The 19,944-nt window shown below is 33.0% G+C and overlaps 2 protein-coding genes across 2 annotated transcripts; one reads left to right on the forward strand and one right to left on the reverse strand.

Annotated features, from left to right (window-relative positions):
- Positions 1 to 630: 630 nt before the first annotated feature.
- On the forward strand, positions 631 to 2,235 carry LOC145579504 (transcription factor bHLH14-like). The gene has a single exon (XM_081636748.1). It carries the CDS (start codon positions 795 to 797, stop codon positions 2,046 to 2,048), a length of 1,254 nt encoding a protein of 417 aa, XP_081492874.1. The 5' UTR covers positions 631 to 794; the 3' UTR covers positions 2,049 to 2,235.
- A 7,893-nt stretch (positions 2,236 to 10,128) lies between these two features.
- LOC145579514 (putative lysophospholipase BODYGUARD 3) lies at positions 10,129 to 15,285 on the reverse strand. The gene is made up of 4 exons (XM_081636758.1): positions 13,859 to 15,285; positions 13,394 to 13,728; positions 12,647 to 12,846; positions 10,129 to 10,945 (listed from the first exon to the last, which is right to left on the reverse strand). Exons 1-4 carry the CDS (start codon positions 14,535 to 14,537, stop codon positions 10,612 to 10,614), a joined length of 1,548 nt encoding a protein of 515 aa, XP_081492884.1. The 5' UTR covers positions 14,538 to 15,285; the 3' UTR covers positions 10,129 to 10,611.
- Between the last annotated feature and the right edge of the window lie 4,659 nt (positions 15,286 to 19,944).

The raw sequence follows: 19,944 nt of genomic DNA on the forward strand, positions 1-19,944 counted from the left end.
CTTTTTTCACCACGTTGAACCTATAAGGTCCTCATTAAAGTAAACATATGAGTACCTTTTGGACAAATTTTCCTAAACTAAATTTAGTTATAAATTGAATTTTGATTTAGGCTTTTTTTTTTTTTTTTTTTTTTTTTGATTTAGGCTTATAGCCTTATAGTAAACTAGTATCTCCTAAACTTAATAAACTTTACAAGAATTTATGTGAATTTTTTAATTTCCTTAATTAACACTAGTAGACTCTTAATTTACTTCATTAGAAGTATCGCAAAAAGTTGTTTAGCTTAGCCCAGCTTCTTATGTGGGCACAAATAATCTAACTGCTCTTGCTGTAGCAATTAAATTAGTCGGATAAAGATGGAACCGAAATTAACTTTAACATCACGTAAACAAAGAAAGTGGCACGTTCCTAACAATGAAAATTCTGTTGAATAGGAATGTACAAGGAAATTAAATATTCTTAATTAAGACAAGATGTCATGTTGACAAAGACCTTTTTTTTTTTTTTTTTTTTTTGAAATCATGTTGACGAAGACTTAAACAAACTAGTTCCAATGAACCTATGCACAAAGACAGTCCAGTCCATGCATAATGCCCATTTTTAGATCAATTTTGACTGTTGCTAAATCCGCAGCCGCCCCCTGTTCTGTACCCGTTCCCTACCATTATTCAGGAAGTCATTATGATCCTATTTCTTCAGGAGTTTGTGTGATCTAAGATCGAGTTTTTATTACTACTAGCTAGCTTACTAGAGGTTGTTCATTAATTTCTTTATCATTAAGCTAATATAGGCAATGGAAGACGCGATTTCACCATTTCAATCTCTAAGCCTGAATTTACAGTCCAAGATTTCATCAACATCACTCCAACACTGCCTTCAAATTATTGTAAAGAGTAAGCCAGGGTGGTTGTACGCGATATATTGGCAATTGTCATCTATCAGCAATGACTCTGCCTACAACAATCGCCGTGTGTTGGCATGTTCGGATGGTTATCTGATGCACAGCAGTAAGCCAGGAAATCTGCAGCAGCAGGAGGTTTCACATATTCAAGAAGTGGATGAGATGGTAATGTCAGAAAGATTTTACACAGCTTCCTTACACAAGTTCCTAGACATAGAAGACACCAATTCTGTTATTGGGCGACTCATGAGTTCAGGGACACACTTGTGGCTTGTTGATGTGGATGGGAAGCTCAATTACTCGAGGTGCGAAAGGGCTAGGGAAGCCAGACTGAACAACATTCAGACCCTGGTTTTCTTACCAATTAGTCCAGGTGGTGTCATTGAAGTCGGATCTTTGGACGTGATCAAGGAGGATAGGAGCTTAATTGACCTCACTTATTCCATGTTTGGTGCTAGAGGTGATGGAAACATGAACATTACCTCTCGCAATAGCAAAAGAAGATCAGCACCTGCGACTGCAGTGCCACAGAGCAGCCCTGTTGAGGCAGAAAGGAAAAGGCGAGAGAGACTAAACCAGCGTTTCTGTACATTACGCGCTGTAGTTCCTAATGTCTCAAAGATGGACAGAGCATCTCTGCTTTCTGATGCCGTCGTTTACATAAACAAGCTTAAGTCCCGAGTAAGTTTATTGGAGGACAATTTACAAGTGCTGCAGAACAGAAATCCTACAGCTGCTCGCTTACAGGATCAGAATAATCTTCACCAACCTGAACGCCAAAATAATCCTGCAGTCGATTTCTTACTTTATGATCAGCATCTTCAACAGCCTGAAGATCAAAATCCTACAGTTACAGTTCCTCAGTTGGCTGCAATGATGAATACTAATGTGCAAGTGAAGGTTGAGGTGAAACTGCTTGGGGCGGAAATGATAGTCCAAGCTCAATCGTCGGGTTTGGACTATCCAACAGCAAAATTGATGAATGTTTTAAGAGATCTGAATCTTGTAATTTCCAATGCTACAATATCTAATATGGATGAGTTTGTGCTTCAGAATGTTGTTATTAAGCGGCCGCCTGAAGGCAATGGATTCATTGGTACTAAACAAGGCTTAACCAATGCTATACTTCAAAGGCTACAAATCTAACTTCAGAGTTGTATGATATGTATATTATGTGAACTTTTATTTCTTTTCCTATTTTATGTTTTTCAGCTCTAAGTTTAAGCTGATTTCTTGTAACAATGTTTATAAGAATTTTATAGCTAGTGGCTCTCCGTCTCCGAGCAGGATTCCTGGCCGGCCACTAGCTTAGGTTTGTTGTATCGGAGAAAAATGTAGTGAATTGAATGAAGTGTTTAAATTATCAAAAAAAAAAAAAATCCTTTTAATTTCACTACAAAGCGCGCGCAATGACTAACTCCGTTATGTTTTATTGACAATCAATCAATCAAAGCCTTAATCCCAAAAGTGGGGTCGGCTAACATGAACCAAATTTGATTATTCCGTGTAGTCATCAACATAAATCTTTCTCCTCCATCCCTTACGATCCAAAACTTCATCCTCACGTAAATCCATGCACTTCATATCCTTCCTCACTCCTTCCAACCAAGTCATCTTTGGTCTCCCTCTTCCTCGTTTAATCCCTCCATGGTCCCACTCTTCCACTCTTCGCACCGGTGCACCCTCGGGTCTCCGTCTTACATGTCCAAACCAACGCAGACGATTTTCCCTTAATTTATCTACAATGCCCGCCACACCTACTTTCTTGCGAATAACCTCATTTCTGATTCTATCTCTTAAAGTGTTTCCACACATCCACCTTAACATGCGCATTTCCGTAACCTCCATCTTTTTAATATGCTCTTTCTTAGAAGCCCAACATTCTGTACCATAGAGCAACACTGGTCTTATGGCAGTCCTGTAGAATTTTCCCTTCAACTTTAAGGGAATGCTGCGGTCGCATAACACTCCCGTGGCCGCTCTCCATTTAAGCCACCCTGACTTAATCCTGTGGGTCACGTCTTGATCAATGTCACCATTCTTCTGGATGATCGACCCTAGGTACTTAAAACATTCACTCATGGTCAAATCCTTTCCATCCAAACTCACCACTTCATTGCTTGTCCCCCTCTGAGTGCCAAAACGACATACCAAATATTCAGTCTTACTCCGACTTAGCTTAAACCCTCTAGATTCCAACCTTTGCCTCCATTGCTCCAACTTGACATTAACCCCATCCTTAGTCTCATCCACCAAAACGATATCATCTGCGAACAGCATACACCATGGAACCTCATCTTGAATTGGTCTAGTTAATTCATCTAGAACCGTTGCAAAAAGAAAAGGGCTTAATGCAGACCCTTGATGCAATCCGATTGTAATAGGGAAATCTTTTGTCAACCCTCCGCATGTCCTGACATTTGTTGACACATCCCGATACATATCCTTAACTAGGTCTACATACCTTCGTGGGATACCTTTCTTCAACATTGCCCACCAAAGTACCTCTCTTGGCACCTTGTCATATGCCTTCTCTAAATCAATAAAGACCATATGAAGATCTTTCTTCTTTACCCTATAAAACTCCATCATTTGTCTTATCAAATGGATTGCCTCCATAGTAGATCTCCCAGGCATAAAACCAAATTGGTTATCTGAAATGCTTGTGCATGCCCTCAACCTTTGTTCAATCACCCTTTCCCACAACTTCATAGTATGGCTCATAAGCTTAATTCCTCGATAGTTAGAACAATCTTGAGCGTCTCCTTTGTTTTTATAAACCGGGACCAAGGTGCTCTTCCTCCAATCTTGTGGGATCCTTGTAGCCGTCCATATCTTGTTGAAAAGGTTTGTTAACCAATCAATACCAATCTTACCCAAACACCTCCACACCTCTATCGGTACCCCATCAGGGCCAACCGCCTTCTTAGGTTTCATCTTCCTCAGTGCAATCTCCACCTCTACTCTCCTAATCCTTCGCACATACTCCATGTTGATTTCTTCATCACTCATAGAGGTATCTCCTATCACAACTCCATTACTTCCATTAAATAATTCATCGAAGTACCCCTTCCACCTGTCCTTGATGCCCTCCTCTTGCACTAGGACCATTTGGTTCTTATCTTTGACACACTTCACCATGCCAATATCCTTCCTTGCCTCTTGTCTTCTCTTTGCCATCTTATAAATGATCGTTTCTCCCTCCTTGGAATCAAGCTTTTCATAAACCTCATGATATGCCTTTTCTTTTGCTTGGCGAACAGCTGCCTTTGCCTTACTCTTAGCCTCCTTATACGCTGCAAAGGTTTCATCACTCCTACATTTTCCTAAGGCTTGATAGCATTCCCTTTTTTGCTTAATTACTGTGTGACCAATAATGAACAAATAATGTGATAGTAAGAATTAGTGACTAATATCGTAAAATAATCCATAATACATCACTAACCCACATATTATTGAATAATATGGAGTATGATTTAGTGTGTTTTGCATCTCAACTTTTTTTTTTTTTTAATTTACTTGATTAAAAGTCTGTTCTATTTGTTTTATTTTCACTTATTTCAGATTTAATAAACTCTGATAAGTTTATCAGCTAAGAATAAATAAGTTCTTATAAAGGTATTTAAGAGAAAATCGTAGATCAAACATACCCTTAAAGGGGCCATGCATGTTAACTAAACATGGATATTTTCTGACTAAACGTAACCGCAATGCACATTTTCATACCATTTTTCAAAGTTATTAAAGGCCAATGTGTATAAAATAGGATGGTAGGGGACCGATTTATCCAGGGACATAATATGTAGGTGATATACTGATATATGAAGCATTATTATATATATATATTTTTTTTGAATAGAAGCATTATTATATATTAGTGGACCACTAAAACATTATTTATCATACAAATAATATTCCTCAAAAATCATAATCCATAAAGAAAATGACGATCAATAATTTTAATCAAGTTTCCTAAATCCTAGCAGCCTTATTATTAATCGTTATAAATGAACAAATCTATAGTACGGAGTCTTGACTAATTTCTCTGTCCCATAAGGCCATAATAATTGATACAGTCAAACTTTACATACATGTTGATATACTAGCTAAGTTTGATCTTATTTATAAATAATCAAATATTAGTAAAAATTGTTTTAAAAAATTTTATGAAACTTTATGTTAATACCTATTTTAAAATATATTTTATGACAGAGTATATTTTAATTTGATTAATAAAAACCTAATAGTCAAAGTGAATATACGAACAGTGAAAAAAAGTCCAACGTGTCAATTATTCTGGTACGGAGGGAGTATATATTACTAGAGAATATTAGAAAATTTTCTATTAAAATCAATTTTATTTGGTAAAAAAAAAAAACCTCTAAAATTACTTCTAACAATAAAAATCACTAATAAGTTAATAAAAAAAATTATTCCCCCTTTTTCAATAATAAAAATCTCACTGCCTTTTGCTCAAGTGTTTCGGGTGTAAATTGATAAGATATTGAGGTTTGGATAGTTGGGTTGAATTATAGGAACGAATTGAATATAAAATAAAATAGCGGAGTGTGATTAATTAAAAGTGAATAAAGAAATATATAAGGGCAAAATGACTTTTTTTTAAAGGAAAATTAGCCCTAAAAGAACAATTGGACGAGATTTGTGGATGTAATTAGACTTTTATTTAGAGAGATAGAAGTCGTACATAAAGTCTTACTTAGGGCCTGTTCTCTTCCGTTGAAAATCAGTTCAGTTCAGTTCAGTTCAGCTCTTAATTTATGTCTAATGATATTGCTAATGATATAAAGCCAAATTTCATTCTTTTAAGCTCTTATAACAACAACAACAACAACAACAACAACAATAATAATAATAATAATCAATAAATAATAATAATAATAATCATCAATAATTAATAATAATAATAATATTAATAATAATATGTACATTTGTATATACACATATGTATAGTAATAAATAATCAAAGATCACTAATTCGTAGTTAAAAATCACTAATTAATAAGTTCAGTTCAGTTCAGTTCAGCTGAGTTCAGTCAATCGGAACAGGCCCTTAATGTATCTATTCAATGCTATGTAAAATGAGATAAACTACCAATAACAAAGGGACAATTTGCTTATTTAATTTGTTAACAATATAGTTTGCTTATTATTTGTGTTTTGCTCTTGTAAAAAAAGAAATACAAGTAACATAATTGTCTATATATGAAGATAATTTTTTCCACAATAATGAGTTTAAGTTTACATATATTTCGACTTCTTCATAATAAAAAAAATATATATACTATAATAATTTCTTTAAAAATGCACACAAACATACATACATGATGTTTGAATGCAATGCTAATTTCAAAGAACATAATAAATGCAAAACCGTAATTTCCTATAAACTTAACCGATGAACCATAAATTTTAATCATAGTGAAACCAAGTAATGTGTTCTTCCTTGGCAGAAATTTTTAGTAAACGGAAGTTGAAAGTGTAGTGTAGTGGATTGACCAGACAAAAACAAGTACTACAAAAAAAAAAAAAAAAAAAAAAAAAAAAAAAAAAAAAAAAAAAAAAAAAAGGACCAATCGTTAGGAGTTGCTTTCAGTATTGTGTTAGCGTATGAGTTGGGTAGTCCTGATTCTTAATTCCACAAGTTAGCCAACAGCCCAGTATGAATCGAATCCATACTATTATGGCCCAATTACATCTTTCCTATCCTTTTCCATCTCTTGCCTTTTTTTTCTTTTGGCGTCATTCTAGTCAATGTTTGGCGACATAGTCCATAACCAACTCCATTTTCAATCTTCTTAAAACAAACAAATCCCAAAATATTACTATCAATTTTATTAGCATAACAATTTTAATTTGAACATCTAGTTGGTTGATAGACCTCTTTTTTGTTTTTCCAAATGTATTTGTCATAGAGAAATTAAGATTAAATATGTGCCCGGCATTTTCAGCAAAATTATTAATATGTGTTAATTTTTATCATTATTAAAATAATAAATACGAGTAGTAGTCAATTAGTAACTCATAAAGGTTAACGAATGATGAAGTACCTTTTTATCAAATTATTTGGTCTTTTTACAAAATAAACTCCGTATATATCTTTAGTGAATTGCTATGTAGCACAAAAAAAAAATTACTCAAATTATACTTCATCATATTGACACCTTTACCCTTTCCTTTACTTAGTTTTCCTCTCTTATCTATTTGGCGCTTTAGGTGCCCTAATTTGAGCTAAAATATTACTAATATACTCTCTTTGACTCTTTATCTCTTAATATTTGCCTTATTATTTTTCTTTTTAGTTTGTCACATTGAATTTCTTACTACTTTTAGTTATAGTGAACTAATGACAATACATTTACTCTTACAACCATTACGTCAATCCACCACTTATTCTCTCATCAATTCCTTTCAACCAAAATAAAAAATGTAACCCTCTTTCAATTGAGCAAATAAAGGGGAGCGGAGGGGTCAGAGTAAATTAATGATTTGAATAGTTTAACACAATTCACGTCAAGTGAAAATAATTGTCCGACACCAAAGAAGAATAGGAAGGATGACTTAGCATATATTTGAAATTAATCTTTTTATCAATTAATTTAACTATAAGACTTATAAGAAAAATAACAATGAATCTTTGATACCAATTGCTTCAAATTTTTTCTAGAAAAAAAAGCCGCATTTCGTACGCATGTATCTCATGATGAACCTTATGCATGCATAGTACTCCACTTCTTTTGCTCAAATAAATTTGTAGCCTTTTTTTTCTATATATGTATATATTATGTACTCGTTTCTATATATTCAACTTAAAGTAACACTTTATCAAAACATCACACACCTAAAAAATCGACATCAAACAAGATTAAATTTACAGGAAACCATATAACATATTTGGAAAAGCTTTTTAAAAAGCATCATCATGCCATAAGAGGCATGAAAACGTCATACTATAAGGAGCAATGAGGATTAAAATTATTCAAAATGGCGTGAGATTACCCTTTGAACAACAATTTGGTCATTATCATAGGCCAGACTTTTGTTACATGCCCAAAACTTAGACTTAGTAAAATATTATTATAAATTTGCATGCATTTATAATTTTTTATACAATACACATGTAACTACTATGGGCTAACCAAGCAGTTTAAGGACACACCAAAACTTGAGCAAATGTTTCTCACCGGCTAATTTGGTAAGAAATTGCAATTTGTTTTTCTAGTTGTTTTGTACATACATTCGGTTATTTTTTATTTCACCATCAAATAAAGAAACTTCCCGTGATATATCATCTTTTATGCACATGTTATGACATAAATATATGTTGTACTATGTTGTTTATAGCTAGATTTGTTATTTATAGACATGGACCGTACCCTATGATCTATGTATGTCGTCCTTGATCATAATCAATTTCATTTTAATTCGTATGTTTAATTTTAAATAAGTTTTCTCTTGTTCTATTACTATTTGATTTTAAGTATTATATTACTATATTGGTCTTTAAAGAGTAAGACATAATTCACTTTTAATTTTGTAGTCAAATTAAAGGTATCAAAATTAACTTTACTCGAAGTATTATAATTTCTTGTGAGCGCATATATATATACATCATACACTAACGTGTGTGTAGTCCACATGTCAGCAGAAAAATCATAATGGATGTTCTCGGATGCATCGGATAATCTGTCTATTTAAATATAGTACGTTGATAGAAATTAATGATGCATGAATTAAGCATTGACAAAATCTCATAAAGATATGACATATAAACCAATCAATTATAATAAGATTGGTTAACATTATAAGTATTCCATTCCAAAAGAAATTTTGCAACAGAGGGTATATAAGAAATAGTAGTAAAAAATAGTGGGACAAATAATAGAAGAATAAAAGCACAACAATAGAAATGGTACATAATTAGAAAGAAGGGGGCTGAGCATTGAATAGAATTGAATAGAAAGAGTTTAAAAAAGAAGGTAAAATGGACAAGAGACAAAGTGAGGAGTTAGTCCTGAAAAACAGCTAAGAAGAGAGGGTGAGGGAGGGTAGTGGTAGTGGTAGTGAGTTGAGTACATTTATTACCCTCCATTAGATAGATTATTGATACTACCCACCACCCAGTAACCACCCTTGGCAGTGTATTTTACATCACCTTCATTTCTCATTTATTGCTTACACCATTTAGCCTATTCTATGTTTATATTTATATTTATATTGCCCCACATGCTTAGATACTACTTGGATTCCTCCTAGCTCCTCCCTTTTTTTTTTTTTTATCATGGGTTGAGTCAGTTGATAGAGTATAAAACCAATCCCGAGTTTCAGCCATCTGGTTAATCTTTTAGGTTTTTAATTAGTCTTTTGTTGACGTGTAATCAATTAAGATTCAATGTCAAAAAAAGGTCGGGTGTTTAAATCTCATTTTCTCTTATTTTAAGTGGAATATTTAGGGTGATTATGAGAAGACTCGTGTTGCATCTTCATGTACTCTCATGTGAGGTGGTGTAGTAAAATAAATTTTAAGTTTCAAACATCAAATCGGTGATCACATGCCAATGCACTAATTTGATTATATTTTTATATTAAATAAATATTAATTAAAATTATTTTAAAAATTATATATGAAACCTTATATTAATACCTAAGTAATCTAACAACATATTTTATGATAAAATATATTTTTATTATGTTAGTAAAAAATTATGTTCAAAGCTAATATATGAGTAGTGAAAAATGTCCAAAGTCCCAGATATTCTAGGACGGAGTAATAATGGATTGATATTTTTCATGACATTGTTTGATAGAAAGAGTTTATTAGTTAGCTAAGTGTGTGTTCCATTGTAGTAGACGATGATTAATTAGCTCACTAACTAGGAGATGTCGCATATAATTTGTATTCAATTATGGCATTATAGTAGTAATAATGGAGGAATTAGCTAAGAAGGAAATGCCAATGTCTCACTACTCATTTTCACAAAATTATATTGAGTGAAATAAATATAAATAACCTGTTGCTACATTTATTGCCTACCACACTCGGAAGGATATAAAGGTTGTACACAAGTGTAAGTTTAACAAGTAAATGGAGTATTCAAATAATAACTGAATAGTTTTTTTCTGATGAAATTTTACCTTAAACTAATATATAAAATCAATCTTTCCTTCAAAAGTGGGCTTGTATATATAGATCCAAGTTTGCTAGAAGTAACAAAAAATTGGACCACGTAAAATTGGAAACAGGTAGGAAATATTACAATTTTATATGTATATATGTAGGAAATTGCACTAAAATAATAGGGATTCACATTTTCTCTTATCAAATAAACAAGCTACGATTTTGAGTAATGAGCTTAATTATGGCTTAAAACTAGGCAATTAATTAACAATGCACACCCAAATTGTGAATGGGCAATAATTTAATTTGACACCTCCTACCTTAATAGGAGTTGGCACTCTTTTTTTTGTTTTTCTAATTTTTGGGAGGAAAATAAAAAAAAAAAAAAAAAAAAAAAAGAAGAAGAAAACCCTAAAAATGAAGGGCAATTCTTATAAAATGTGGAATAGTTAAATGATGATGATTTCTCCCTTTCCCCTCCTACTAGAAAAGGAGTTGAGAAAAAACTTGTAGGAACTTATATATATGTATGTGCTGTTCAAACTTCAAGAGTAGTCCTTAATCTTTGCTTAATTAAGCACTTGAAGATGATGAATTAGACCATATTTCTTCTAGCTCCCGTGCAAAAGCCTTTTGACGTCCTACAACAATAGTGATGTGATCCTTATTATCGAACACCTTAACTTGAGCTCTAGGAATTTTAGTTTGGACATTGTAGCTGCACTCGACTGGAAGAAGCTCGTCGTCTCTACCGTGAAATACGTTCACGTTACATTTAAGCCGGTCCCTAACCACGTCAAGGTATTTATCAAGCTTGCTGGCTGATCCACAGATTATATTGTGCAAGGTGTGCCAAGCAGCATTATGAGTGTGGAGGAAAAAACCTTCCATTAGATACGTTCGTACCCTGCATTCATACATATATACTTAACTTTATTAGTAAATCAATAGATATTCGGTGAGTCTTTGTCACAATATATAGCTTTTCCAACAATAAAAGAAAAAACAACTCATTCAGATACTTACTTATAAAAAAAAAAGATTTTGCTGTTAAGAATGAGATCGTCACATATAAGACATTAAATTGATTTTAGAGTTTATTGATTTTACAGTTTATGTTTCCCACACCAATATGTAATTATGTACTCGCATTAATTAGGATTAGACAAGCTAGAGTAACATCATATAGTAAGTCTTTATCTTTGTTTAATTAAACTAAAAGCAGAACAAAAACAACGGACCAATATTAGTGTGCCCCCGATGTTTTTTTATTTCTGTGTGTACTTTTAGTTAAGTTAGGCATCATTTTCAATTATAGAGGCTCTTAAATTGACCGTAATGTTTGTTAGAAATCATAATCACATAATATTTTTTTTTCCAATCAAATCTACAAATAAAATTCGAACAATTGTTATTCATACATACTTTTCCCTCTCGTTTAATTTATTATATATCTACATCCATCATTATAATTTAATTTGTCCGTTCTATTTTAGACAATGTTGTGTGTATGAAACCAAAAACAAAGGCTTATAAAGAATTTCCTTATCAATTGTATAAAAATGTTGTGAAATATGCCAAAATGAGCTAAACTTTAGAATACTTATTAGTAAAGGGTGGGTGATTGTTGAACCAAAAATTGGAGTAGTCAATTATCAAGCTATCATAAAGCATATATCATGAAAGAGAAAGAAAATAAGATTGACAATCAACTATTGAGTAGGAACGTCTTTGGGGCAACTGGGCTAGTAATCACATGTGCTTTGAGATTACTTTCCCAGTTAATTGTGGCACAAAATTTTTAGGGTATAGACGTTTTTATGCTCAAACTACCATTAATATTTTTAATGTCCGTCATTTACAGTTTTATACTCTGTATAAACAAGGATATTATATAGCAATTTATATTATTATGCAAGTGTAGCAGGCCTTTTTTATTATTATTTATTTTTTGGAAAAAATGTGGACACCTTATATGAGAACATTTTGTAAGATGAATTTAGAATTGTCAAATTTAGTGTAGTATACTAGTATTATATAAGACAAATTACAGGTTATTGTTAAACAAATTTATGATAACCAAATTAAATGCAGCCTGTTATTTAAAAATAGAGGTACTTTTTATTTCTGAAGATATAAGATTCACAAGCCATGTGATACGCGTAATGAAATGAAGTAGCTTTGACTTTTGATTTAAAACAAAATAGTCCTATTAAATACACCTAAATGCAATGCAAAAATGTTAAATGCACCCAGGTGATGTACTACCCCAAAATTATTGATTTTTTTTTTTTAAAAAAATAATTAAAAAGAAAAAAAATTGAAAATAATTAAAATAAAATAAAATAAAATAAGGATGGCCTATCCTGTGATCTTGAGGTACCAAAGTAATTACTTTGTTGGGACAACTTTACTACCCAATCACAATCACCCTTTAAGTGGTGAAAAGAGGGTGAAGGGCTTTATGGGAATGTTATATTGTTTCCAAATTTTAGGCTATTTTAAACACACACGTTCCATTGTAAAGACTAAGAAATATAAAAAAAAAAAAAGGCAGTCAATATTGGAAATAATTAAAATATATGCGTGAAGTTGTGTTTTGGGTTACCTATTTCTGGTGACAAGTTTGGTGAGAAATTCCCACACTCGGTGGTTTTTGCAGATGAGCAAGCAAACTGTCCGAGAAATATGCTCATACCAACATGCTATGGATGCCCCCATTGCTATCGGTGGCCATACGCGTCGTGGTGCTACTCGTCTTAGCACGTATTGTGTCGCTTGCTCCCCTTTTGGCACTGGGAAATACGGCTGTAACCAAAAATTTCGAAATCTGTATTAGTAATAATACTCGTATTTTTGTTTTATTGTTTTCACAATTAATTGTCACATTAATAGTATAATTGAAATTTCGATGTGACTAATTCAGACACAATAATCTTAAGATCTAACCTACCAATGAATGTAGGTATCCTCAAGTAACCAATTTTTTTAATTAAAAAGTACTACTAGGAGTATTATTATACAAATAAAATCCAAATATTATAATAATGTTTTGTGAAGTCATACCTGTCAAATTAAAAGTAACGGGGAGATCATTGGGATCACCCAACTGTCATTATTGGTATTTTAATAAACACACTCTACAGTCCTTAATACTACGTATATAATACACCTATTAATTAAGACCCTATTTTAATCATCTTATTTCTTTGAAATGCACTAATTATAAAAAATTAATAATATCTCGCATAATAAAAATGTTTAAAATATAATCCATATAAAATTTACATAGAGTCAAAGCTGATAGTAAATGTAAAATCATTATGAAACAGAGGGAGTACTGAGAACAACTTACAGGAGCGATCAAGGTAAGCGATTTGATCTTGGAGGGGTGGCGAACGGCGAGGGCGAGAGCCAAAATGCAGCCAAGAGAATGGGCAACAATGTGGAAGGATTTAACTCGATTAGTTTCCAATACAGAACGTTCAATCATTTCCACATGTTCTCTTAAAGTGTACAATGAATCAGTAGGCTTTGGACTCCTACCAAACCCTAGCAAATCCACCGCAAATAACCGGTACTTAGATTTTGTTGCTGCCGTAAAATTTGGGAAAACAGTTTCCGTCCAAAATTTGGATGACGATATAAACCCATGAATAAATAACACATCCTCTGTTGATGTCTTATCTCCTACAATATAATAGTTGTTTGTTATTATTACCATATGTTAAAAATGTTTAATCACATAATTAATTACATAGTTTAATTAGATAATGTAGCATATAATATAATATAATATAATAAAATGAGAGTGACGTACCAGGTTTAGCACCATCAGAATGTACAAAGAGAGCATCCTTAGAGGAGGTAGTCCAAGAGCAACAAGTCGAGCAATCGCAATCCGACCACCGTGGAATCGGAAAAGATTGCATACCTCCGATTTTACCTTGAAGCATTTCAACAATGGTTGAGTTGACAGTAAATGTGGTGGATCCATTTTTTTTAGTATTATTCGCGGTAGTTTTCGTGGTCATCTTCTCGCAGATGAGCGAGGAAGTGTGGTGTTGGTGTTGGTGGTGGTGGTGTTTGGTGATGATGTTCGTAGTGTCAACCTTGTTAAGGCGTCTGAGTTCGTTGACGGTAGTCTTGGAGATCTCTGACACTAGAGAAGGACGAGTGTAAAGAGTGTCGGAAACGTCTTCGAGTTGAAGTTTGGTGGATGTAAGGCGGACGATCTTGGTGGACTCGCCTTTTTCGGACACCAAGATCGTCTTGCCCGTACTCGTAACGGCCATCGCTTTTTTGGCGGAGGAGGAGCAGCAGTAGCACGGCTTCCACTCCGCCTCGACAACGAAATCTGCAATCTTGTACACCAAACATAAGATGAAATCTAGAAGGTCTAGCAATATAAACACTAAGAAACTTATTCCTTCATTAAGGGCTCTTCCTGTAACTAGTATAGCCGATCTAGCTTTGCCCATATTATTCTTTACACTCATTGTTAAAACAATCACGACACGACACAACACAACACAACACAGGGGCGGCTTGCTCGCTTGGCTCAACCTTTGATGATGGAAAAAATAAAACACACATACACATACACATACACAAACTCACACACAAAAATGTGTAAGGATATATGATGTGGTTGAGCTAATTTAGCTGGAGTAAGTATAATAATGTGTATATATATAATGTAGGCTTTAATAGAGTAATGATGTTGAAATAATGTAGAATTTAGAGCAAGATAATAATAAGCCAACCCAGATTAATTGGCCCCTCAAAAAAGACGGTACAAAATATACATTTGACAGTGGGAAAATATAAATATATATATAAATAATTTTTGAAAGAAAAAAAATAAAATAAGACAGCCACAAAGTATTGGGGGTTAAATGAGAGCGTGTGAGAAGGAGAGAAAGAAGAAGAAGAAGAAGAGGAGAAAAAAAGAGAAGAAAAGGGGTCGTAAGGGACACGTAGTAAGATGGGGTGGGGGAAGGAAAGAAGATAAATGAATAAAATTCATTGTTTCATTTAAATTTGTTCGTTGGGCAAGAGACTCTGGTAGGTGGTGGTTGAACCCCCCTCCTCCTTCCCACATATACACTTTCAAGGGTTAAACACCTCCCTTTTTTTATTCTCCTTTTTTAGTAAATATATATTGGTTTTATTGTTATTTCACTTCCGTCTACTATTCTACATCTGGATGTACCATGCACGTGATATATGATTTTTTTTTTTTACACATCTGAAGTAGTTTTCTCTTTTGTATATAAATAGAAAACAATCTTGAATTTACCGTATACTAGATGTGTAAAATAATGGTAACCGTCAAAAAAGCCTTACTTCTTAGCTACCAAATTTTTATTTGTAAACTATTCATAATTAGAATATGAAACCAAGGTTTTGATTAATAATGTTATACAAACTAAGTAAGATATTTAAGGTTTAGAATATAGATTTTTTTTTTTTTTTTTTGGGTAAAGTTCAATATTATGCCTATAATATATTTGAGTGTATCGTGTACGAATTACTCTTATTGAGTTAGTGAGATATTGTCTTACACTGTTACACACCAGTTTGGATATTTTACAAACCTAAAATCATTTTGGATTTACGGTGGTAAATTTAGAACGAATTATATAATGAAAATCGTCGAAAAAGTCTTACTGCTAAAATTAGATTTTTATTAATAAATTTATTGTGGTTTGGATTATAAATGTAATTAATTCGAAATTCAAAGTGTGGTGTATCTTTTTCCTGTCTATCCTATAGTACAAGTGTTGGTCCTTCCACTCATTCCTTCCAGAAATTTACACTTCATACGCATAATACTTGTATATAATAATCAAACTATTTGCTGCTGGTCATCACATTACTTAATTAAATAATGTGCAGTGGTGGTTAAGCTCTTTATTTGTCGCTTAACTTGCATAATCTTCTCATATTACTAACAAGAAGAAAGGACGAGGCCTTGCTAGGAAAGAAGCTAAGAAAGAGACAATATTTGTTTAGTTGTTTGAACAAAAAATAGGGTCTATATGTTTTGCGTAATACAATTGCTCATTCCGTTCTTCACTAACTTTACTTTGTATGGAAGAAAATCTAAGCATAGATCCAGCTATCCGCTAATAAGCTAAGTGTTAAAGGCATTGCATTACTCCTTCGATAAGAAGAAAATTAAATTACTTCGTAATAGATATATGATGTAAATGAAAATTGATCTCTAGGAAAATATTTATATGATGTAAATGAAAATGTTTTAACCAAATAAGCTACTTCGTAGTTGACATCTATAAAGTGGACATTATTATGAGAATTCTGCTCCGTTAGGCTAGAAGGTGTGATACATTAATAATACTAGCTAATATGATCTTGCTATATGTCAATAAATACAAGTATTTGTTAATTAAAAAGATTAAATAAGAAGGAATCAATGTTTGAACAAATTTCTTTAGTGGAGTCTAAACGAGTTTAGTACTTTACATCGAATATGTAGAAATTGAAACTACATGCACGCTATACGTCCCATATGTTGGTTAATTGATTCAAACTAAGTTAAAGTAATTTTAGAAATACTATTTTTGGTCTTTCTGTTAAAAACTTAGTGGTCAATTGGTCATAGGAGAAGTATTTGAATTGTTAGTGGGCTAGTTAGTGGGTTTAGTAGTGGTTTCCTAATATTTAGCTTTGGAGTTTTTTTTTTTTTTTTTTTTGACTAGGATAGTAATGGTTGGTTAATGTGTTTGGGTTGAGATTGATTGAAAAGGGTGTGTTGAGTTCAAGTCAAAGTCCATGGCAGTATAGATCATTAAAGACAAAGAAGGTTTAGCAATTGTGGTGAGTTTGAATCTTGAGGCCATGAGGGTGTGTTGATTGATTGATTCAAACTAAGTTAAGAGTAATTTTAGGAATACTGTTTTTAGTCTTTCCATTAAAGACTTAGTGGAGATAGGATAAATAGTTGAATTGTTAGTGGGCTAGTTAGCAGCCATAGTGGGTTAGTAGTGGCTTCATACTAGAGTTGTCAATTCGGGTAGACGAGTCGGATTTGAGTCGGGTTAGTGTGAGTTGGGTCATCTCGGGTCGGGTCAATACGGGTTAATGTCATAACATATGCAGGTCGGGTTCGGGTTGGGTCATGCTTGAGTCGGGTCATGTCGAGTCATACATCTTATCGGGTTTGGGTCGGGTTTAGGTCGGGTTAGTAAAAGGCCGGGTTATATTCAGGTCGAGTTAAATTCGGGTCTTTACGGGTTTAAACGAGTTAGGGTCGTTCTCGGGTTCGAGTCGAGTTCGGTTCAAGTCAATTATTTATGGGTTATAATCAAGTCGGGTCATTCTCGGGTTCAAGTCAGGTTCGGTTCAAGTCAATAATTTGCGGGTTATGATCAAGTCGGGTCATTCTCGGGGTCGAGTCGAGTTCGGTTCAAGTCAATAATTTGAGGAAAACATGTTACGTCCCAGAAATTCGTCCCTAAAAACATGTTGTGAAACTAACCTCTTAAAATTCAAAGTGAAATATTGAAGGAATAGAGTTAGGATTCAATTTCCGTTCCAATACCAACATGAGATAACGACCTATACATATTGATTCGATAACAAATCGGGTTGAATTTGGGTAGAGTCAATAACAAGTTGGGTTGATTTGGGTTGGGTTTGTAACAGGTCGCGTTGAAATTTGAGTCGGGTTTGTAGCAGGTCGGGTTAAATTCAGGCCGGGTTAGGAATAGGTCGGGTTGAATTCGGGTCGGGTTAGGAACAGGTCGGGTTGAATTCGGGTTTTGACGGGTTAAAATTGGTTTGGGTCAATTTCGGTTCAGGTCGGGTTCGGTTCAAGTCAATAATTTACGCGTTACATTTGAGTCGGGTCGTCTCTAGGTCGGTTAATGTTCGGGTTTGGGTCTCAAATACTCGGGTCAACTCGGGTCTAGGGTTGGTTTCAGGTCGGGTTAGATCGGGTTCGGGTCATCATTTTTTTCGGGTTCAGACGGGTCGATTAATAGGTCGGGTTAGGGTCAGTATTTCAGGTCGGTTCAGCTTTTCACAGCTCTACTTCATACTACCTCCGTTTCTCATTATTGCAATGTATAAATGAATGTTTTATATTTCACAAATAATACCTCTTTGTTGCACATAATAAGAAATAAAATAGTATTTAACTTTGGTAGTTTTTGTTGTTAGCTTATTTAAGGGAATGGATGTATCTCATTTTATCAAGTAAATAAACGTTCATTACTTTTGCTTCTTTATTTTATTTAATTTTTTTTTTTTAGTTTTAAAATTTTATCTTTTTCTCTTATTATAATTTCGACACAATAAATATAAACAAAACATGCAGGACAACTCATATTACTTTAAATATCGAAAATGTAGTATTAAACTCTAAGAGATTAATCAACATAGCAAAAATTAAACTTTGTTGATGAAGCATATCCTTCTCGTACAATATATGTAAATGTCCTACACTAATAAAAGTTGAAAAGTTAAAACACTTTATAAGGTTAAGAGACTACTTCTCCTACCTACATGTTTTTGAGACGAAACCTCCTTGAACTTTTAATGTTGCTAACTCTTATTAATCATTTTTCGGTGCAATTCCTAATCTTAGTAACACACTTATTGTATAGGAGACAAGACCTACTGATAATTGACATATTACTTCTCAAAATTAATTAAAACACTAGATTCTACTATCATCATTATATAAACAATTTTCTTCTTTGAAAGGAATAAATTCAAAGTTAAATCATAAGACATAAGTTATTGGTGTGTATACATTTATTCCATTGAAATTACGCACAAATTACTATCCTAATATGCTATACTTTGCTAAGATAAGATGGTTATCATAAACTTCTCTATTGGCTGAAACTGTGTTCTTCCATCGAATAAAGGGAAAGGTGAATACATACCTCAAGACTGCAAAGTAATTAACAAGTCAACTAATACACCTTACCCCACACCTGATTAAATGGTTAAATACAATAATTGATAATACATGCCACAATATCTTAACATCAATTTGTTTTTTTTGAAGAGATATAATAATTTTGACCTCTTAGGTTATCTTTGTTCACCTTATTTAAGGTATTATGATTTTTTTAAATTAGTCTAAATTTTTTTATATGATTTGTACGTATAGTCCGAGTTGTTTAGTTTATAACATTAGTAATCTTGTCTAAAATATATAATTACTCCGTAGCTTTGATAACATTTTATAAAAATAAGGCGAAGAAAATTAACCGAGGATGAAAATTTATTAATGTTTATAAAATCCGGGAAATTTGTGGCTTGAAATTTGTTAGAGAAGTGAAGTGAACAAGAGCCTAACGTTCCAAGAAGGGGTAGAGAAAAGAAAAGAAAGGTAAAAAGAAGGCTCAATAAATTCTGAAACATTTATGGCAGGTTTTCTGGACACATGACTCCATCACATCCCATATTAAGAGTAGAGCCAACCCTTGACAAATTGTGACACCGCCCTAAACATTGCATTTGCATTGCAATACCCTTTTTTATTTAGTAAGTATTAGTATTGAAATTCAATTTTATTTATTCACTATATTACTTTTGTGGGGGACACTTCATCATATTTCAGCCTTATAATATGTCATCTTGGCCTTAATATAATTAATGTTCATCATAGGTACAAGAATTGATTAACCACAATATATGTTAGTCTTATGGCATAGACTCTTGGATGTAAAAAAAAAAAAAAAAAAAAAAAGAAAAAAGAAAAGAAAAAATTGTGTGGTTTTCCATCCCTTTGGTTTCCCTTTCTTGTATTTGTAGTTTTGTACATTTTGATAGCATTCATACTCCTAGATGTACTTTAGATCGGAAACAAATGCTTTGGATTAAATTCGTTTTGAGTGCTATTCATTATGAGTGATTAGTCATTTC

This window comes from Chenopodium album, chromosome 2, assembly GCF_948465745.1.
Source record: "Chenopodium album chromosome 2, dcCheAlbu1.1, whole genome shotgun sequence".
NCBI lineage: Eukaryota > Viridiplantae > Streptophyta > Magnoliopsida > Caryophyllales > Amaranthaceae > Chenopodium > Chenopodium album.